Consider the following 24107-nt stretch of genomic DNA (forward strand, 5'->3'; position numbering starts at 1 on the left):
TTTCATGTCAGAAGTGAAATCCAGGGCTCGAATTTAAGAATTTGTCTCCCATGGCCATTTTTTTTTTAAATGGCTGAAATGGTCCACCAAAGCAACTTTGACCCTGCTTATATCAATTTTGTTAAAAAGTGACTTTTGCAGCAAATAAGCATGACTGAGAGGTTTTTTAGAGATATTTTAAATGACCTACGGCAATTTATATCTCAATGATGGCAATTGCTGTTGGCGCTGTCGTTAAATTCGAGCCCTGAAATCTAATCAAAAAGGACTGCTTTTAATTTATAATATTGCTCGATGGAATGTTTATGAAATTAATGATTTGATGTTTTTTATTTGTTACTTATTTAAATAAAATGAATTAGGTAAATACTGGTAAGTATTGAGAAGTTGAAGATATCTATAGTCCTGGACCACGTTTTATGAACCAATCTTAACGCTAAGATCGCACTTTAAAACGGGGCCCTGCAGTAATAATAGTTGTAACAAATCTGATAAAATTAAAATAGTTCATTAATCCGTGGTCAAAATTACTCACTAAAATCTGAGTATTGTCAAATTGGTTGTCTATTACCCTCTGTCTAGCAATATAATCGAAAATAGATGAATTACCACTTATTATCAAGTTTATGCCCCGAGATCATTTTTATTGGTCAGATGCTTTAGCAATTAACAAATGAAAATTATTGATCAAGGGCATAAATTTGATAACAGTTGCCAAGTATATTAGTCTATTTATTACCTTGCTAACTGTGTAGTTTTTCTTGTGAAATACCTTTTATGTTTGATTATAGAAGCTGTCAGACCTATTCTTTACAACAATGCACTATTACCGTAACTTGTTATTCTCATGATTTTCAAAGGTAAATCTTGAACATTAAGGTTCTGTATATTTACAGACATCAGTGAAAGGAATTGTTATCCTTTCACGATGAGTCATCATCGAGGGGATATAGTGTCTTGCCTATATGTAACCAGTGACTTCATTTCTTAACTAATATTCAGGAAACTTAACATATACCAATGGGATCTTTATGTTTTGTCTGAATCCAAAAACCACTAACCTCAGATATTGGGCCACCATATTCTAGAACCTCTGGTCTTGAACAAGTTCATGTTTCACCTCTCTCAGTCACGGTTAATAAAAAAAAATTGAAATTATGACATCACTACCATACCAACTTTATTTTTCATCTGATTTTCATGAAACTTCATATGCAGGATAGTATCATGATATTTTGATAGAAGTTCACATTTCGCATCTCTGCTAAAAAGGTCAGTCTCACTATTACTAAATTAGCAATATGACATCACTGCTCTAGTGACTATATTTTTCATCCAATTTTTATGAGACTATATATAGGAATAGGATGATTTTATCTTGAACAAGTTTGCATTTCACTAATCTGGGTCAAAAGTGAAGGTCACTATTGCTAAAAGTAGAAATACAACATCACTGCTCTTGCATCTTCATTTCTTATGCAATTTTTCATAAAACTTCATATATAGGAATAGGATCATATCTTAATGAGTTCGTGTTTTGCCTCTGTCAAAGGTCAATGTTACTAAAAAAAATTGAAATTACAACATCTACGCTCTAGCAGCTTCATTTCTCATCCGTTTCTCAAGAAACTTCACATATATAGAATTAGGATCAGAACATCTTGAACAAATTCACATTTCACCTTTTTGCGCCAAAGGTCACGGTCACTGTAAAAAAAAAAAATTAAATTCTAGAATCACTGCTGTAGCGACTTTATTTGTCATCCAATATTCTTGTTATTTGACATACAAAAATAGGATCCCAAGGAGGTTTGTAGCATCTCTGATGCCTTGTTTCTTTAAATATCAAATATTTAGCAAGTTGCCAGCCTCGATGGTATAGTGGTTAGGCCATCAGATATAAGTATAGTAGGTTCTGGGCACCCCAATACCAGCGGGCGAGACGTAGCCCAGTGGTAAAATGCTTTGGAGTCGGTTTGGAATCAATCCCCGTCAGTGGGCTCATTGGGTTATTTCTCGCTCCAGCCAGTGCACCACGACTGGTACATCAAAGGCCGTGGTATGTGCTATCCTGTATGGGATGGTGCATATAAAAGATCCCTTGCTGCTTATCAAAAAGAGTAGCCCATGAAGTGGCGACAGCAGCTTTCCTCCTTCAATATATGTGTGATCCTTTACCATATGTTTGACGTCATATAACCGTAAATAAAATATGTTGTGTCGTTAAATAAACCATTTTCTTCCCCAGTACCGCCTCCCACACGGAACACGTTTTAACAACTCCATGAGCAGGTGTAAGGCCACTGCACCAACTTGAGCCGTCTCTGTTGCTAACCACTAACAAGTAACCACTAACCCACTGTCCTGGACAGACAGCCCAGATAGCTGAGGTGTATGCCCAGGGCAGAATGCTTGAACCATACTTTGATATAAGCACTGGACATTGTAAATGCAAGGCTTTTGCTGAATTTTCTAGACCTTGGCACATTGAAAGTTGGGTAGATTGTGAAATTACGTAGCATCAACAAGGTTACCATAGTTTGACACCCAATAGCCGATGTATTTGTCGTGCTGGGATGTCGTTAAACATTCATTCATTCATCAACAAGGTCATACGTCACTATTACTAAACATAAAAGTACAGTGTCACCACTCTAATTTTTATGAAACTTCATACATAGGAATAGGATCACAACATTTTGAACAAGTCCGCATGTCACATCTCTGTGTCAAAGGACAAGGTCACTATTACTTGATATAGAAATATGATGTCACCACTAGCCATTTCATTTTCAGCAAACTTGACATATAGAAATAGGATGATTGTACATGTTTATCCTGAACAACTTCACATTTTACCCGTCTGTGTGAAGGTCATGATCAGTAAGTACTCTTGATCACCTAATAACATGATACTCTACCCAAGTGTGATGTTTTATCATTGAGAAAATATGAAAAGTGTTATGTTATGACTGTTCTCTTAGGTAATAAATGAAAAAATTTTTTCAAATTACCCAGTCTATTTTGACTGTTCAGTCGGTGGTCTCTTAGCTGACTAGATAATTGTCTCAGCTTCTCCATGGTTTTTCGACTTGCCATGTTTTTTTGTCCTCTGCTACATATAAAGATGGCATTAATTTAGGATCTTTGGTACATATATCATGCAAAGTCACATTAACAGAATACTCCAGTCGTTTAGTCCAGCAAATTATACAATATAAGTATTATTAAAATTACATATGTGAACATATGTAAATCTCTTTTTTGCAAGTGGTAACCTTATACATGGGTATTCGTAACTTATAGAAAGTATCCCCAAATTTGGCACAGGACACATTTTTATTAGTTGAAAGAAAGAAATATACATATACATATACATGTGTATGTATATATATATAGATATAGATAGATAGATAGATATAGATAGATAGATAGATAGATGTATATATATATATATAGATGTATATATAGATAGATATATAGATGTATATATATATATATAGATATATATATAGATATAGATAGATAGATATATAGATATATATATATGCACGCATATCAAATGCTATCGCAGTAAAATAAATGTTTACCATTGTTGTTTATTTTGGCATGAATCTGTGCTTGTGTTAATAAAAAAAAACCTGCTATAACACTATTGACTGGTTATTTTATTTTATTTTATTCTTATACTGATGGAAAGAAATGAGTGATTGCACCAACATTAGCAGGAAAGTGTTTGTTTACTACACTGCCTGTAATTCCCAGTAATGCAATTTGATTGAATGATCTTTGTTAACAGAATGCAATGCCAGTTTAAATTTAAAATAACTTTTTATTACACACCCATTGGTGAGAACATCATTCATTGTTGTTTTTTTATAACATATACTATTAACACACATACGTGTGATAACAATTTAAAGCAAACAACTGGCTGCTCCTAGGTGATAAACTAGTCGCCTCTGCAGTACCATCCAATGGAGAAACAAAAAGCAGTCAAAAACACCGTAAATGTAAATAGGTATATGTCAGGAAAACTCGGATAGAGTCGTAACTCTATTACATAGACGCTTCAGTGTCTTTCGAATGTGTTTGTCCTCCGATCAAAATAATTGTTAGATGTCGCAGTATGGAGTTAATGTAAATGTTGAACCAAATTGGCTGGTAAATTGTATCACTCACTTCCTAGTGCTCTTTGTAATGCAGCCAGGGTGCAGGATTGTTGGGTTATGTCTCGCCCTCCTGCATAATACGTGTGCAGTGACCTGACGCTCCAAATGAACTGATGCGTGTTTGCCTTGAATTTGGTTGAGCGTTGCCATTTAACACTTTTACAATAACCGATATGTTTTTGTGTGTACCATTCAGCATTTGATAAAGTATCCGCTTGCATAATTCAATTTAATTGTGCACGTTCCTTTTGTTCAAATCTAGTTTTTCGTACCGGCCCATGAAACGCCCGACTGATTGCAACTTTTGTTAGGTGATCTTATTTAAAGAATGTGATCACATGTCAGAGTTTATTGAAATATGTCTTAAGTATTTTAGAAAATATGATATTTTAAATCACAACCGAGTTTTCGCACTAAGATCGTGGAAAGTTATGACGTGACTACCCATTCCTTTTTTAAGGTCTCTGTTAGCAGACTAGGGTCCATTCATGCATATAAAACTTTTTGGAAGTCCAAACATAAGACTAGCAAAGTCTGGTGATTTTAATTGTTTGAAATACATGTCATATATCATGGGCAAGATGTCATCAAATGCTACACTTGACAGCATGGGTCCAGACCATGATGATATTAAATTTTTACAATTTACAATCTGACTCGTAAGATTCTTGAATCTAGTCTAAAATAAACTGCACGTAGACTGGGATGGGATGTTACCTTGAAGCGGAAAATTTGGTGTGTTTGAGATTTAAATGCTACAAGTTCAAAATCATAAACGTTTAAAGATTGTTTGGTTAAATTATATGAATTGTGTCAATTTTGAAACTCAATATCTAACCCCAAAACAAAATGTTTTACATAAAAGTTAGATTGTGTGTTTTCACAAGGTGCTGTGTCTAAAAGTAACAAAATATTTAAAGCAATGTATACTATTTGCTTAATGTGGTTCCGTCACTAATCCAATAAAGAAAACACAACTTTGTGTTGGAAGCGAGTGATCCGAATGCATGCACATTATGTCATTGTCATTGCTAACTACAGTTTTGGTTTAGGCGTATAGGAGTAGACTAGTCTAGGATAAAAGTACCTTTGGTTCCTAAGATCGTGGGCCAATTTCAAATTGTATGTTAAAGCACAGGGTCAGATATTTTCCTGGATACTGTCCATTGTATAAACCTGTAGTACTTAAGTCCACATAAGGATTTATCATAATTTTGTTTGAGGAAGCTTGATAATTTTGCAAAAAGAATGTCTACATTTGGTCCATCAGAGCAGCATGTTGTCTGGACGACCCTAGTCTCAGTCTTCATACCCATGCAGGACCCTGAAATGTATGACATGCCCAAGAAAACATTGTGAGGGATATTACACTATGCCTACCTTAAATTGTAATGCAACTGCAATGTGTAGTAAGATTGGCTATTGTGTACAAATCAGTAAGCCTAGTCATATTATGCAGGAGGAGAAAGTTGTGGTTCTGTTGAAGGTTTGCTTAGTGGTTCAAATATCCGAATCTTTCTAAACAAGAATTTTAAAAAAAAAAGGAATTCCTTTCTCCTGGTGGTTGACCACTAAACCGGCCTCTTCTACTTTGCTAGAAGGTAAGATATTTTTCACAACCTTGTGATGAAGTATTGCAAATAGCACCATGAACACAATAATGCTATTACATGTACTTGCTTCTCTTTGTTAGTGGCAAAATCACCATAAAATCCCTTTTTTAAAAAGGCACAGATGTCTCTGTCCTGCAAATAAGCTCGGTATCTTCTCTTTTTGTTTTCCTTCTTGAATGTGAAATTTGACATTGAAGTACATTTCTCTACTGTATTGCTGCTGCTTGAGTGTTTACGTGGTCAATGTTTTCCGGTCCTAACCAGTGCTATACACGATGAATGATTAAAGGGATGTGTGGTGTTCTGGCTAGAAAGTGAAATATCCTTTGTCGTTACGTGTATGCCATGTGGCACTCTTGCACCAAATAACTGTGTCAGACACTAGCATAATGTTCCCTTTATTTCATTTCCTCAACCATACCAAGGATTATTCTTTCCATGTGCCTTCTCTGGCTGTGACAGGCTTAACATTTTATGACATTGGCATAAAAAAAACACTGCGTGGAAAATGTGGTAGGCTTCTGAAATCTTCAGGTCACTATTCAATAATGTCGGTTTCTCCAAATCAGGTGACTGATGACGGCATGGATATATTAAAAAGGTTTTGATGCAGTATTGCACAAATGTAAATCACCACTGCACAAAGTAAACGAGGCAACAAAGTAAATATTAGCTTTTGAAACTCATAAAATTGAAATCCTCCCAACCAGGGCGTTACTACTATAGACATTCAAACGAGCAGGACAAACTGTTTGCAGGTTCTGAAGCGCCTTTTTCGGCTTGTTGTGACTGGGTGAGAGATGATCTAGCTGACTTCCCGTATTATATAAATATGTTGCAAAAATAATAACTACACTGACATATATGACCGCTATAAATTAACTGGTTGTGCTCACGTAGTGGACAGTGTGCATCAGTCGGTGTCTAAAGACAGTTAATATTTTTAGGTAGCATAATGACTCGCTCAATGAAGAGAGAGAACCTGATGTCTAAAATATCCACATGCCATGTCTGCTTTTATGCAATGTATTGAATGCAAATGGGTGCCGTACGTACGTATGTATATATGTGTATATATATATATATATATATATATATATATATATGTATATATATATATATATATATATATATATATATATATATATATATATATATATACACATACATACATACATGTATATGCATACATACATACATACATACATTTAACTTTTTTTTTGCTAAATTGTACCATCCGAATGAACCATATAAATCAAAGTGTAGTATATTGTGCACTGTTAAAATATTTTATTGTCTTTTTTTTTTCTTGAACACAATCTCTTAAATCACAAAGATTCAAAAGTTTACCTTTAAATTTGACTTACCTTAAAACCCGTATATACCTATATGCATATACACACAAATCAATCAATCAATCAATCAATCAATTAATTAATTAATATATATCTCTCTCTCTCTCTCTCTCTCTCTCTCTCTCTCTCTCTCTCTCTCTCTCTCTCTCTCTCTCTCTCTCTCTCTCTCTCTCTCTCTCTCTCTCTCTCTCACACACACACACACACGCGCGCATAACGGCCACTTTTGCCAGGTTCCTCGAGTGGCCGTTATATACACGTTTATGATTTATATTAGATAGATAGATAAATAGATGTATCTTCTAATCTTATATAAATATATATATATATATATATATATATATATATATATATATATATATATATATATATATATATATATATATATATATATATATATTTATATATATGCATTACCAATTGTGTTCATATATAAATGTCTAAACAGCCAACAATTAAAACAGATTCAGACGACGACACGTCGAGCACAATATTCTTTCCAATAGATTTATCTTGATATAATTATATACCACACTCCAGTACACAAATATATTTTTTTCTCAGTCCACTCCTAGAGTGCAATTCCCGACTGATTATTACAAATTAATTCACACTACATGGGCGTTTGTCATGATTTCGGTAATAAAAAGAAATCATCTTGTTGAATTTGCCTATTATGCACTTTTGAACTGGCAAACCCCGCTTGGAACTTCACCTCTGGGTAAGCAAATATTCACGCAATAGAATAACACATAAACACGGCGACCACACACGTAAACACGGTTCTCAAGTGATGTTAATTATAAATATGTGTTTGATGTATATTTTTTTTTAATGTGCTTAATTTCAATCTAACGAAGGGGGCGGTTAAAGGGACGTGTTCAGGATTTTTTTTTATTATGGTTGGTTCTGTTAGGTTTTCAATAAGGCTTAAGAAATAAAATTAATGTACTGTTGTGACACCTTTCTATTTTCTTTTTAAAACAAAATTTCATTTTCATTATTTTCTTCTTTTTTTTCTTCTTTTTTGGGGGGTGGGAGGTGGGGTGGTGGGTGGGGTATATGTGTTAAATTTTGTACTGTGTAGGTGTTAGTGTTGCTTTGTTTTTAACATTTAAACATCTTGTTGAATCTGTCAATAATATATATTTTTAATTCAATAACATAATGATTTTATTAATGTTCTTATTTATTTTATTTTATTTTATTTTATTTATTTTATATTTCAGTTAATTTCCTTTTTTAAAATATAAAATATAGATTGCAGTGCATCAGACCACCTCCTAAAAACCGCCCCTGGCAGTTTTATATAAAGTTAAAAGACTATATAATTATCATCACCCCCTTTTATTATCACGACGTGTTAAGGAAATGCAGTTATAAGAGGTGATACAAATCATGCAAACATCAATCGACCCTCGTAAACGGTCGTTTGCATACTATCTGTATTGTACACAGGTAGTACTACACAATGTTTGCTCTATGCTGCTTGTATCTATCGGCCACACACATAGCCTGTTAGGCCGGGGTACTTTGGACAACATAATGCGTGCGTGTTACATGCGGGTTTGAACAAACTTTACACGTGTGAACAAGCTTGTCACCATCGGTTGCTCTTAACGCCAACAATAATAAGAGGGATTTGCGGTTTACCTGCAATGACAGCGTTTGCTGTCTAGGATAAACGCTCGTGGCTATTTGACGCGAGCCAACAAAACCCCAGACGAGCTGCAATTCTTCAGAGGTAATATGCGGGCAAGTCGTGTCGGCGAGATCAAACGAGGAGTCGGATTAGGCGATATCGGTAACCTGTGCCCTGATTTTCGATGTGAGGGGTACCGAGTGCAGCCAAACACCAACTGAATATCAAATGCTGTCGTCGCGATTTTTTCGAATGCCTATAGTACCAGGAGTTACAGGGAAAGGGTGGAGGTGGGTGAAGTGGGAGGGGTGAATTGTATATAATTCTAGCTACCGAAAATAAGATGCAGAAAGTTGAGATTTATCTGGATATTGATTAGTTTCAATCCAGTACGTAGATCTTAGTAGACACACCAATCATAAAATAACAATTAAAGTGACTCCCGCCCCTCCCAGGAGATCAATTCTCGAACAACCCTGATCTGCATTCTGAACTAGTTGACTAAGGTTTCCTATTGTTATTGGCTTTATTATATCTAAGTAAAAAAAAAAAAAAAAAAAAAAAAAAAATGTTTTATTTAACAACGCACTCAACACATTTTATTTACGGTTATATGGCGTCAGACACATGGTTAAGGACCACACAGATATTGAGAGACGAAACCCGCTGTTGGCACTTCATGTGCTACTCTTTTCGATTAGCAGTAAGGGATCTTTTATATGCACACTCCCACATACAGGATAGTACATACCACGGCCTTTGTTACATCAGTTGTAGAGCACTGGCCGGAACGAGAAATAGCCCAATGGACCCACCGACGATAATCGATCCTAGACCGACCGCGTTTCATAATATAATGGTGGCAGAAGTGGGTTTCCTATATTAGTTGGTTAAATGAATGTTTAACGACACCCCAGCACGAAAAATACATCGGCTATTGGGTGTCAAACTATGGTAATGCAAACAAATAAAGTGATGATCAACATCAATATAAAAATTCACGATTTAAATAAAAACACAGTGTAAAGAACTGTGCAAAAATACAAATATCACAGATAGATACTGACTTTTATTCAAAATTTTAATTATATCTCGAAGAAAAAAAGTGGATTTGTGCTGTATTGGCCATTCTCAAAGAGAATGTTACACCACTGCACCACGGTGAGGTTACAGCACGCTCCTATAACGTCCAAACAAAACTAGTGCTATGCATCAACAGTGAAGTGTGATAGCATATCGATAGTGAAGTGTCCGTGATAACCATACAGGCACCGGGTAGTAAACAGTGAAAGAAAGGTTGAAATTGTTTTAATTAAAATTAATTAATTTTACTTAAAAAAAAAAAAAAAAAAAAAAAAAAAAAAACTCCGATCCCATAAAAACAACTTGATTTCTGGGAATAGAGTTTGAGAGAAAAAAAACTCATTTGGGTGTATATCTACAGAAGGAGATAATGACGTTGTAAAATATACTAAAGAAAAGCAGTGGAAAAAAGGTGTGGTTTGTTTAACAACACCACTAGAGCACAATAGGGTGTCAAACATTTGGTCATTCTGACTCGTAGTCATCAGAGGAAACCCGCTACATTTCTGATGCAGCAAGGGGTCTTTTATATGCACTTTCAGACAGGAAAGCACATACCACGTCCTTTGTCCAGTTGTGGTGCACTGGTTGGAACGAGAAAACCCCAACCAGCTAAATGGATCCACCGAGGTGGTTCGATCCTGCGACGCAAGCACCTATAGCGAGCAATCAACCGACTGAGCTAAATCCCGCCCCAAAAAGGAGTGAATACATGGAGTAAAGGACGAGTTAAATTTAATTTTATTTACCAACTCCACTAGAACACACTTATTTAGTAATCATCGCTTCCTGGATGTCAAATAGATGATAATTCTAAGTCTTCAATGGAAACCCACGACATGTTTGCATTAGCAGCAAGACCTATTTTATCTATGTGACAGACTGACGATTTCAGTCAAGTTGTTCCAAACTGACTGGACAATTAGGTCATGGGTTTAATAGTTTGACTAAAATATCACATTATTAAATTACTCTATATTATTATTGACATTGTATGCGAATACCACACATCACTAGTTACACAAGTACATGCAAGACACTTAGATACATATATGTGATACGCTGGACTTCCTCAATGGCAACATATATGTCAAATTTGGGAATAGGACATATGGACTGGAAATAGGAATCCCTATGGGAATCAACTGTGCTCCACTACTCTCTACTTTGTTTCTCTGTGCATCTGAAGCGGAATGTTTGGACTAATCTGGTTAAATCAAAACAAAGGAATCTGGCTAAAACGTTTAACTTTACTTTCCACTATACTGATGACCTTATTCAATAATAGCAGGATTACATATTACCTTCCATTGATTTACCCACACCAGTTAGAAATAAAAGAAATATCTGAAAGTATTAAATCAGTTTCCTAACTCGATCTATGCATAGAGATTCAAAGCGACAATGGTCGCCAAACAAAGCTGCATGGCAAAAGGGATGGCTTCAACTTTCCAATAGTCAATGTTATCTTTATGTCGTGCAATATACCTTCTGCTCCAGCTTTTGGTATCTACATATCACAACTTCTAAGATACCTTAGGGCGTGTTCATTGTATGCAGGTTTCAAACAACGCCATATCATTCTAACACAGAAGTTATTCCACCAGGGTTGTGGTGTTCAAAGACTCCTGGGGGCATTCAAAACGTTTTATGGTAGACACTTGGAGGTTATATCTACTAAAGACGATGCATCACTGACCAAACTGATGGCTGATGCTATTCCATTTTTTAACTTGTGCTTGCTTTACCGTATCTTTGATGAGACTCTTGCACATTTGTTTATTTGTCATCGGTTTAGATGGTGACAGACGTGACAGCTGTGGTGGCAGTACTCATGACAGGTGCCACAAGTGGGGCAGGATAAGCTCATCTTTCGTGAACACCTGATATCACCACAGTTATGGCAGCGATACATTAGTGCATGTCATCACAAGTATACTTATTCTAGTGAGCTCTATTCGGTGTTAGTTTTGATTCAGTAAACTAGTCTGGGAGTGGTAGTCCTCCATTGTGGCGGTGCAAGAGGGAATTGTTGTTGTCGTCGCCGTTGTTGCTGTTATCTTGTTCTGTATATTCTTGTTAGTTTTTAGTTTCGAAAAGAACCCAGTAATATCCCAATGAAACGAAAAAAGCGAAAAATGTATTTGAGAAATAGAGGGTGCAGTCGAACTTGTGAAGGAAGCCTAAGAATATTTGTTTTTCTTTATCAAACATTTCTTTGTCTGTAAATCTCATTTTATAAATGCAAGTTATTTCTTATCATTTGCAATTATATGAACTATGATTTACTACGGAGACATATATATATTCGTTCTTACGCTAAGCGCATAATCGCAATGTTTTCTTTCGCCATTACCTTAAACGTACTTCTCCAGACGGTTCCGAAATCTTACTTCATATCTATATAAGTTATTAATCTCTTCCGCCAGCTCTGTTGTGTATATATATTAATATATGCAAGACATTCGTCACGACGGCAAGGAAGACGGGCTGTACTACACGTAGTAGAAGTGACCTTGCAAGTAGATCTGGGGTCTCAATCACCATTTATATATATCCTCGTCTGGAACTGCTTCTGGAATAAAAATACTGTTGACAAATCGACAGCGATATGGAAACATTACAAATTGGGAAATTAAGCGTCTAGCGTAGATCGCGCTTGACCAGTGGTCAGCAGACAGTTCCAATTTAGTGTAGGTTTTATATCCCACGAGCCAAAGACATCCTATTATAAGAAAGTGTCATGTTTCTATGGAAAATGGAGAAATAGATAATTTTCTCGGGAATGAGAGAAATACACACAAGACGTGTTCATTTACCAATGCAGTGTGTTGATTAGTTTTAATTACTGTTGAACTTATAATTACCAACAGTTGGGATGTTTTCTGCTTGCACTTCTGTACGATTGAGTGTATGTAAATTTATACCCAACGTTCATAACTGTACAGCTGCCTTTTTCTGATCGATTTGTTTGTCCTGAACGTTTAGGCTGTTTTCCGCTTTCATATGTGTGTCTACCAAAGATTATGGCATGACTATACAGGCTAACCTGCGCAATCGGTCACCTCTATTAAGAAACCAAGAAGTTACCTTAATGCTCTACAAAATCTAATATAGTAAACATGCATGCAATAAGTAGCCACCTGTATAAAGATGCCACTTCAAAACACTCCGTCTTTTGGCCGCTTAATACAGTGTTGACCTTTTCAAAAAACAACTAATTTAAATTGATAAAAATGCATTCAAATACACGTGAAATGCCCAAAGATATTAAAATTGGTCTAGCATATAAACTCATGTGTGGAAACTAACCATCGGACAGCAATATATATATATATATATTTGTTTCATCTACAATTTCATTGGATGCACACCAAGACTGGACTCGGCGGCATTATTCGGACTAGAAGCATGACGGCGAAATCACGTGACTTCATTTGGCGCAATTAGAAGAAATCCTTTTAACTAAATGTTGTATTTATCCCTGAAACCGTGAATCAAATTCTCACTTGAGATGCGTGCGGTTACGTCTCAAAAATGCGGTCACCTCTGCACGCTGTGAATCCCGCGACGGCGGTGGTGTTTTTTGTAACCGCTTTGTCGATCAACATGGCACAAACGCGCAAAGGTATTGTTGACGGGCGAGCATTGAAAATGCCTTTTGTGCAAAATAAACAGGGAACGAAAGGCAACAGGATGTCTTATGTACAACAACAACAACAACATAAACAACAACAACAGCAAACCTGCACAAACACCAAAGAAGACGTTAAATCGCACAGTCTCTCGCGTCATCCCAGAGCTACGGCAGCGCTCGTTGAGAGTTCCGTTCGCAACGACAGGGGTAAAGCGACGATGTCCTCGTTTGGAAATTCGCTGTATTTTTCAGGGCATGAAGTTGTTAAGTTGGTTAAGAGTGACAAAAAGTACGATGGACTGATCATTCCCAGACTGGCATTCACAGTTGCGTTCTGGTTAAAACCTGAGGGAGGTCAGAAGGACCCTCTTATGATTATAGGTAGGTGGAATTTTCAAATATTCATTTGTATATTTTTGTCAACAGTGTAAATATTATATGTATAATCCCGTTAAAGCGGACACCTATGGGACCAAGTAAACAGTCCGGTTAAAGGGGTATCCGGTTTTGAGAGGCTCTGGTTCTTAAAGTTTTGTTTTGTTTAACGACACTACTAGAGCACATTGATTTATTAATCGGCTATTGGATGTCAAACATTAGGTAATTCTGATATATAGTCTTATAGAGGAAACCCGCTACATTTTTCCATTAGTACCAAAGGAACTTTTATATGCACCATCCAACAGATACGATAGTACATACCACGGCCTTTGATATACCTGTCGTGGTGCACTGGCAAGGACGAGAAATAGCCCATCGACGGGGATCGATCTTAGACCGACTGTGCATTAAGCGAGCGCTTTACCACTGAGCTACGACTCTGGTTCTGTGTTTCTGTGTAAAACCGTTATTATTTTCGTCTAATAATAATCAAACTAAAGGAAGAAATAAAACATATTTATGTGAAGGCTGGGACGGACTATAGATTGTGTGTATTTCCGATTTTCTTTTTTTCTTTTTTTTAAATATTATGTTTTTCATAATATGTCCGTTCATGACCATAGGTCTAATGTGTGTTCACAAATTACCAACCCATTATCCATGCCAGGCCTGGTGCTTATAAAACTTTTAGAGTCTAGACTCGAGACTCAAATAGAGTCTGAGACACTAATGTCATGACAACGCCATACAAATTGTATGCGTGTGACGTCATTTGAGATTGAGTCTGGACTAAACGTTTTATAAGCACGGGCCCAGGACTTTTAACAGACAATTCATAAATGGTACTAAACATAACTCGCAGTAATGAAAAATCAATGTGTTGGTAAAAACACTGAATGTTAGATGGAACGGCAGGGTTAATAATGTGGACGGAAGGACGGCTGAATGTAATTCAGAAAGACTAAAAAGGAAACCTCTGCCAGCAAGATTCTACATACCTGTCGGTGTAACATAGTATTGTGACCCCCGTAGAAAAGTGGCGGGGTCATGTTGGGTTTTTTTCGGATAATACTAAAAATTTTCCGTAGAAAAATCATCATTACCGTAGAATCTTGACCGACTTAGTATTCAGTTTATTACTATATATATTATTATTATACTTGCCACACCTCCATCTATGTACGTACGCCGATCCTCTCACTTTTTAAAATATATATACTCTTCAAAAAGGTAGGGGAACTCTAATAAGAATTTACAATTGCCAAAATTGTAAGGTATATTAGCTGTGGGGAATGGTTATATGATAATAGTGAATTAAGTGGGCAAACATTACAACCGGTAGTTCAGTATTACTGTAGGTTTTATGACCACCAAATATCTTGAAGGACGATTGGGGTCAGAAGTGAAATTTGAATGTTGATGGGGGGTTTTTGTCAGTAAATCGCAAATTAAAACAATAAAAATTACTAAAAACAAAACAATAACAAATGTATGATCAACAGAATGAAAAAAGATTGACAGAAATAATGTTGCACGGTGATTAATGGACCTTCCTGGAAATTGTCAAAATCGAGAATGACACCCCACGCACGTATACGGGCAACTGCGTGATGCATGTGCAAACTATGGAATGTGTTGATAAGCAGACCTGAACGTTCTTTGCTAGGATGTCTGTGGTCAAAACGTATATTCTGTCTAATAGTTGATATTAACATTAATACTTCAGGTTCCCCTACTTCTTTTGAAGAGATAGGATACACGAAAAAAAGGAAAGGAATATTTAATGGCTAACATGATTGTTTCGATACCTGATCTAAAGTTAAAGTTTGTTATGTTTAACGACATCACTAGACCACATTGCTTTATTAATCATCAAACAGTTGGTAATTTTGACATAGTCATAGCAGAGGAAACACGCTTTATTTTTCAATTAGTAGCAAGGGATCTTTTATATGCACCATCCCACGGTTAGGATAGCACATACCACGGCCTTTGATATACCAGTCGTGGTGCACTGGCTGGAACGAGAAAAAGCCCAATAGATCCACTGACGGGGATCGATCCCAGACCAACAGCGCATCAACCGAGCGTTTTATTACTGGGCTACGTCCCGCCCCTATTTTTGTAATGGCTAACATGATTGTTTCGATTCCTGATCTACAGAGAGGGGTGGGGTTTAGCTAGCTAGGAACAGTTTGGTTCGTAAGATCGAACCACTTCGGTGGACACATTCTCTGATTGGTCACCCCCCCCCCCCCATCACGACCAGTGTCCCACGACTGGTATATCAAAGGCCGTGGTATATACTGTCTTGTCTGTGTGCCCTACATTGATAATAAATACTTATTGATGGGTTTCCGCACAACTATAAATAGTTATAATTTATATGATATTTCTCATATCGTTGTTTAATGTATTTCTGAACATAAATGTTTTTGTTTTCTTAGCGTTGTTAAATTTTGACGTGGTTCTGCTATTAATTGCAAATGAACTGATGAAAAAAAATATATATTTAAAGAATCTAAAAGTCGTGTTTGCTGGTTGCGGCATACAGTTTTAATACAAATGTAAACTTTATATTTGCGATTAGGTCCGTTTTCACAAACTATATGACCCAAGATATATGAAAAATCTTTTTACAGGTAAGGAGCCTTCAAAAACATAAAGATAAACAATTAAATAAAAACTAATTTAAATCTGACTCTTATCAATAAACCCGTGTTCTCTAGTGGTGTCGTTAATAAACAAAGCAAACTAACTCAAAAAGTGTGAAAATGTGAAACCACTTGATTCGGTGTTTATTATAATTATTTATTTATTATAAATAAAAAATATATTTATTTATATTTATTTATTTATTTTTAATTATAATAAATTAAAATTTTATAATTTTATTTATTTATTTATTTTTAATTATAATAAATTAAAATTTTATAATTTTATTTATTTATTTATTTTAAAACGGGCCATTTTATACAAGAACCTGTTTGGGCCATTTCATTTAAGACGCTTTCTTTTCTTTCTTTTTTCTTCTTTTTTTGGGGGGGTGGGGGGGGGGGAGGCTGGACGTAGCCCAGTGGTAAAGCGTTCGCTTGATGCGCGGTCGGCCTAGGATCGATCCTCGTCGGCGGGCCTATTGGGCTATTTCTCGTTCCAGCTAGTGCATCCCGACTGGTATATCAAAGGGCGTCATATGTGCTGTCCTGTCTGAGAAAAAGCTTATAAAAGGTCACATGCTACTTATGGAAAAAAATGTAGCGGGTTTCCTTCGAAATTACCAACTGTTTGAAACCCAATTTAGCCGATGATTAATAAATCAATGTGCTCTAATGGTGTCGTTAAACAAAATCAAACTTTAAACTAATTATTCCTTGACCAAGTGCTATACAATCTTCATAATTATTTGCAATACATGTAGTGTTCCGGACGGGACAAAAAGGCGACTCTTATATCAAAAAGGAGCGGGACGTAGCCCAGTGGTAAAGCACTCGTCCGATGCGCGGTCGTTCTAGGATTGATCCCCGTCAGTGGGCCCATTAGGCTATTTCTTGTTTTAGTCAGTGCACCACAACTGGTTTATAAAAAAGGCCATGGTATGTGCTATCCGGTCTGTTGAAGATAATTTGCTATTAATAGATAAATGAAGCGGGTTTCGTCTCTAAGACTATATGTCAAAATTACCAATTGTTTGACATTTAATAGCCGGTGATTACTAAATCAATGTGCTTTAGTGGTGTCGTTAAACAAAACAAACTTTAACTTTAACGTATATCAAAAATGGCCCAAACAAAATTAGATTATAGAACTACATACATACATACATACGACCGGCCTCGGTGGCGTAGTGGTTAGGTCATCGGTCTACAGGCTGGTAGGTAATGGGTTCGGATCCCAGTCGAGGCATGGAATTTTTAATCCAGATACCGACTCCAAACCCTGAGTGAGTGCTCCGCAAGGCTCAATGGGTAGGTGTAAACCACTTGCACCGACCAGTGATCCATAACTGGTTCAACATAGGCCATGGTTTGTGCTATCCTGCCTGTGGGAAGCGCAAATAAAAGATCCCTTGCTGCTAATCGGAAAGAGTAGCCCATGTAGTGGCGACAGCGGGTTTCGTCTCTATATATCTGTGTCGTCCTTAACCATATGTCTGACGCCATATAACCGTAAATAAAATGTGTTGAGTGCGTCGTTAAATAAAACATTTCTTTCTTTTTACATACATACATACATACATACATACATACATATATATATATATATATATATATATATATATATATATATATATATATATATATATATATATATATACATGTATGCATACATTTATCATCTGCATATAACCATGACAAGAAAAACAAGACAAGACAAGACAAGACAAAGAGACAAGACAGGACAACCTGTACACCGACGTACCTTGAGACATTTCATTGTATTTCTATTTTATTATCAACGCTGAGAGACGCAACTCGCTATAATATAGCAGTGGTTTTGAAAATCGTACTCATTCGCTCCCGGGCTGATGGCACGGCGGAGGGGACCACCATCATAGATGTTGATGGGTGATTACAGGATCAAAGAGCCATTCTAGTTCTGCGCTCACGCTGAGAAGTGTGTTCTACAACAAAAGTTCATCCATCATTGCGGCACAGCGGTGTGGTGGTACGCCATTTTGACGTTTGTGTCGCGTTATTTTCGCCGCATTATCAGTGCATATTGAAGAACCGTCGCTTTTGTTCGCCGACAAACCTCCCTTCGCGAAGAACCCACTGGCACTGCACCCGAGGTTTATCTCGAATAAAGCCACGTGATTTTACCAAATAACCCTGTATAACCCTTTAAATCCGTAGGAGAGGTCAACAACATGGGGGTATAACAACAAACCCGGTGAGCGTTCGTAGCAGGGAGCATATCACTTATGGTTGGCCCAAAACAGATTTGAGTGGCTGGGTTATTGTTTGGGAAAAATGTGGGAAATGTCTGGCAGAAGAAAAGAATGAAATGTAATAAACCCCAGGGTGCCAACTAAATAGAAAGTTTCTCACTGACATAGCCGATGGCAAAATAAGGGTTGCGGTGTTTGTGCAAAACAAAAATAATAATCCTTTGCGTTTCACCCGTGCCTGTATGTATCTATATACCAGTATTTACATGGGGCCCGTTCCACGAGGCGATCTTAGCACTAAGATCACTTTAAATGTATACCAAACTTGTGCACATAAGGTGATCTTAGCGCTAAGATCACTTTAAATGCATGCCTACCGTATGCATATAAGGTGATCTTAGCGCTAAGATCACTTTAAATGCATGCCTACCTTATGCACATAAGGTGATCTTAGCGCTAAGATCACTTTAAATGCATGCCTACCTTATGCACATAAGGTGATCTTAGCGCTAAGATCACTTTAAATGCATACATACCTTATGCACATAAGGTGATTTAATGTATACCTACCTTATGCACATAAGGTGATCTTAGCGCTAAGATCACTTTAAATGTATACCTACCTTATGCACATAATGTGATCATAGCGCTAAGATCACTTTAAATGTATACCTACCTTATGCATATAAGGTGATCTTAGCGCTAAGATCACTTTAAATGTATACCTACCGTATGCACATAATGTGATCATAGCGCTAAGATCACTTTAAATGTATACCTACCTTATGCAAATAAGATGATCGTAGCGCTAAGATCACTTTAAATGTATACCTACCTTATGCACATAAGGTGATCTTAGCGCTAAGATCATTTTAAATGTATACCGACCTTATGCACATAAGGTGATCTTAGCGCTAAGATCGCTTAATGGAACAGGACCCAGGAAGTGCTCTAACGACTCGGGTAGAAGTGGGTGGTGTGGCAGGATAGATTTGAGTGGCTGGGTTATTGTTTGGGGAAAATGTGGGAAATGTCTGGCAGAAGAAAAGAATGAAATGTAATAAACCCCAGGGTGCCAACTAAATAGAAAGTTTCTCACTGACATAGCCGATGGCAAAATAAGGGTTGCGGTGTTTGTGCAAAACAAAAATAATAATCCTTTGCGTTTCACCCGTGCCTGTATGTATCTATATACCAGTATTTACATGGGGCCCGTTCCACGAGGCGATCTTAGCACTAAGATCGTTTTAAATGTATACCAACCTTGTGCACATAAGGTGATCTTAGCGCTAAGATCACTTTAAATGTATACCTACCTTATGCATATAAGGTGATCTTAGCGCTAAGATCACTTTAAATGTATACCTACCGTATGCACATAATGTGATCATAGCGCTAAGATCACTTTAAATGTATACCTACCTTATGTAAATAAGATGATCGTAGCGCTAAGATCACTTTAAATGTATACCTACCTTATGCACATAAGGTGATCTTAGCGCTAAGATCATTTTAAATGTATACCGACCTTATGCACATAAGGTGATCTTAGCGCTAAGATCGCTTAATGGAACAGGACCCAGGAAGTGCTCTAACGACTCGGGTAGAAGTGGGTGGTGTGGCAGGATAGAGTATATTCGCGCGAACGCCCTTTCTGCCTCTTACCTCTTTTGTGCATATATTATGTACGAAACGTTCGATGCAATATCTACTGTTATGTTTTACCACTACCTTCCGTTATTTTATTAATCACAATCCTTTTTGAGTAAAACACAATACGTGGACCCTTCACATATATAAGTATACACGTATAACACGCACACGCATATACACACCCACGCGCGTGTATTTAGTGCGAGACAATAAGGGCTGCGTTTTACGAAGGTGATTTTAGCGCTACAATCGCTTCGTAAATCGGGGCTCATTACCGTAAGACCTGTAAGCAACGGCTTGATACAGCGGATGGTCTCATTGTCGGACGGCGTAAATAGTAATTTTGAAGGATATTTATAAATCCAGGGCCATTCCTAGCCTTAAATAACTTGGGGGAATAATATAGGGTCTTATCCATTTAGAAGAATTGCCACTTTTTTTCGCATTGTCAGTCTGTCACTACGCTATAGTTACGATTTTCAAATTTCGTTTTCTCTCAACAGAATCAGTAGCACATAAAAGCCATAAAGTCATTAACTTTACATTACAGAAAGGTTTCATGAATTGTTAGTAACTGTTATTATGTACATAACACTTCAGACCAAAAAGGACGGAACGTAGCCCAGTGGTAGGGCGCTCGCCTGATGCGCGGTTGATCTATTTTTCGTTCTAGCCAATGCAGCACAACTGGTATGTGATATCCTGTCTGTGGGATGATGCATATAAAATATCCCTTGTCACTATTGAAACAAAATGTAGTGGATTTCCTCTCTAAAGCTGTATATCAAAATTACCAAATGTTTGACATCCAACAGCCGATCATTAATTAATCAGTGTACTCTAGTGGTGTCGTTAAACAAAGAAAACTTTAACTTTAACTTCAGACAACAAATACATTACATCACAACCTCCACACCGTCGGCATTTCAAAGTGTTTTAAAATTATGTGACACTTAATGACAAAATTTCAGCATGTCTATATAATAATATATATCTACTGCTACCGTGTCCTCGATACGCCGCTGTTTTTGTTGAACAGTAACAAGATATGTAAATATTTCCCGTTCCGATTAGTACTCCAGGATTGGGTAATTAAATCCACGGTGCGCGCTGTATTGTCTGTGACGAAATACAAATAAAAGACCCCTTGCTGCTAAATTACAACAATAGTCATTTGAATGGCAACGGGGTTTCCCCCCTCACAGACTAACCCACAAACCTTTGTCCTGAATAGACAGCTTAGAAAGCCGAGTTTATTGACACTAACTTGGATATTTATCGCACGATGATGATAAGTTATAACGTCATCACTTGATTTATACGGAGTGATGAAGCGTTATTTTAAGAATAAACTGTGTTACCCAAACGGAGCCAACCAACAGGTGATGTGCTACAATACAGCATCTCCTCTCCAGCTGCAACATATTCCGTTTGCAATCAGACACAGGACTGGATCCAGGTTTTGGAGGGGTTTGGGGAGGGGTGTTCTGGGGGATGGGGTGCTTAAGGGGAACAGTACACATGGAACAACCCGTGAATAGGGCAAACCAGTTAACATTTAATTATTAATAATAATAATATTAATAATAATGAGATTAATAAAATAATAATAATAAATAAAATAATAATAATAATAATAATAATAATTAGTAGTAGTAGTAGTAGTAGTAGTAGTAGTAGTAGTAGTAGTAGTAGTAGCATCATTATTAAATAAATAAATAAAAACTGAAAAATAGAGGCACTTGAATATATTAAGGTGAACGGGTCTCCGGTACCCCCGTGTGGATCCGCCACTGAGATACATATTTGACTGACTTATATGTCATATGATGGCATTCAGCGATTGATGTACCAATGTGTTAAAAAAAAATGTTGGGTGTTTTTTAAAGGCGACCTAGCCTACCTATTTTCCCCAGCACGTTTCCTGAAAAACATCTTTTTTTTTATGTCATTCTGCCAAAATATAGACTTTCACTTTCCTTCAGTACTGTACTGTATAACTGACTGAACCCTTCACCACCGTCTTCTCGTTACATTGTATGGAAACTACCTATTGTGTGTCTGTGTATCGCAATGTATACGATAAGGAAGGAAATGATTTATTTAACGACGCACTCAATACATGTTATTTACGGTTATATGACGTCGGACATATGGTTAAGGATCACACAGATATTGAAAGAGGAAACCCGCTGTCGCCACTTCATGGGTTACCCTTTTCGATTAGCAGCAAGGGATCTTTCATATGCACTATCCCACGATAACACATACCACGGCCTTTGATATACCAGTCGTGGCGCACTGGCTGGAACGAGAAATAACCCAATGGGCCCACCGACGAAGATCGATCCCAGATCGACCGAGCATCAAGCGAACGCTTTACCATTGGGCTACGTTCCGCCCCTTTATACGATAAGGGTTATGAACAACTTTCATTGGTTAACGGTGCATCAGTTGTTCAAATCTGGATTCAACGGTATTAAAAACCAAAGCCAAAATAAACAAGCAAACCAACAAATAAAAAGAAAGAAAGAAAGAAAGAAAAAAAGAAAAAACCCTACATAAATCATACAGTGGCGTGTTGAGGAATAACATTAAACTGAATCTATTGAAAATGCTTAAATTTAAAGAAAGAATATACTCAAGACTATATGTTTAGTTTAGCAGTTCATCCATTCGTGGTTGCTGGGGCGTAGTCGGGGGGGGGGGGGGGTTCGGAGGGTCCGGACGCACCCCCTTCCCCCACCGAGGCTAAAACCATTTCTTTATATGTATAGTGTAAAATATCATGCTATTGATATAGGTGACCAGGGAAAATGTAAACAAAAGGGTCCGCTAAGTTCATATTTGAACCCCTCCCCAGGTCCAGACTACGCTACGCCCCTTGGTTGATCTAATTCAGTCTTTCTGTCAACGTTCGTTAGAGATTTACCAAACATATGTTTGTGCAACGGGTAACCAATGAAACTGTGCAGTTTGGGTGTGCCATACGTCACCACATTAAGGCATATCTTAGATAATTATGTCATTCATCAAATATAATTTGCATTTGCTTTACTTAACATATGTTTTGAAATTTGAGTGGTGTATTATAAAATTAAATATGTCATAGTATGGTGCTTACCTTTTATATATTTGAACATCAAACCAGTAAATCCACAGTTATAATTCAGATAAACCTCGCTACACAATAATATCCATTCATTATTTAAAACGTTACGTGGAAACGTTTATGACGTCATAATGCAATGACCTTTAACCCTGTATGTAATAAGCTCAAACGACACCCACCCACCACCACCCCGCTCATTTGTAGTGTTCTTTTCAATGGCTTTTGGTGTTTGGTTTTTGTGTCGTTTTTTAAATACATCCTCGTCATAATATTGCCCAGAAAACGTGTCTGAGCTTCTTTATTTAAACATTTTTTGGAGATTACGCCTTCGACACCATCACCCCCGCAAACTCCACATTCCCAGAAGTACGTGCCGTTTGTTTGTGCATGAGCTACTATAAAAATGATGATGACTAGAAACAGTGGCATTGCCAGTATTGATAATGCAATACCCATCACTATCAATACCTGTTACACAGTGGAGCTACTTTCAGATTGAGTGTTTCGAAGGTGAAAAATGTAAAATAAATAGTCCAGCTTCCTTCAAAACGTAACGACAAAGTGTTTAATT

General features: G+C 36.9%; 1 protein-coding gene and 1 long non-coding RNA gene across 4 annotated transcripts in view; one reads left to right on the top strand and one right to left on the bottom strand.

The window, feature by feature from the left end:
• Positions 1-1586: 1586 nt before the first annotated feature.
• LOC121382578 lies at positions 1587-23746 on the bottom strand. 2 transcript variants are annotated; one of them, XR_005959184.1, is made up of 4 exons: positions 23549-23746; positions 12222-12440; positions 5260-5496; positions 1599-1707 (listed from the first exon to the last, which is right to left on the bottom strand). It is a non-coding gene; the product is annotated as an uncharacterized LOC121382578 (long non-coding RNA). The 2 variants fall into 2 exon arrangements; XR_005959183.1 differs by lacking the exon at positions 5260-5496 and having other exon boundaries at positions 1587-1707.
• The window catches only part of LOC121382576 (pappalysin-1-like), a 45197-nt gene continuing 34493 nt past the window's right edge, over positions 13404-24107 (top strand). Inside the window, exon 1 of one of the 2 annotated variants that reach the window (XM_041512055.1) lies at positions 13404-13883. In XM_041512055.1, the coding sequence (XP_041367989.1) occupies positions 13475-13883 (409 nt within the window). In that variant the 5' untranslated portion in view covers positions 13404-13474. The remainder of the gene's footprint in view (positions 13884-24107) is intronic. The other variant, XM_041512054.1, reaches the window with a different exon arrangement.

This window comes from Gigantopelta aegis, chromosome 10 (assembly GCF_016097555.1).
Source record: "Gigantopelta aegis isolate Gae_Host chromosome 10, Gae_host_genome, whole genome shotgun sequence".
Taxonomy (NCBI): domain Eukaryota; kingdom Metazoa; phylum Mollusca; class Gastropoda; order Neomphalida; family Peltospiridae; genus Gigantopelta; species Gigantopelta aegis.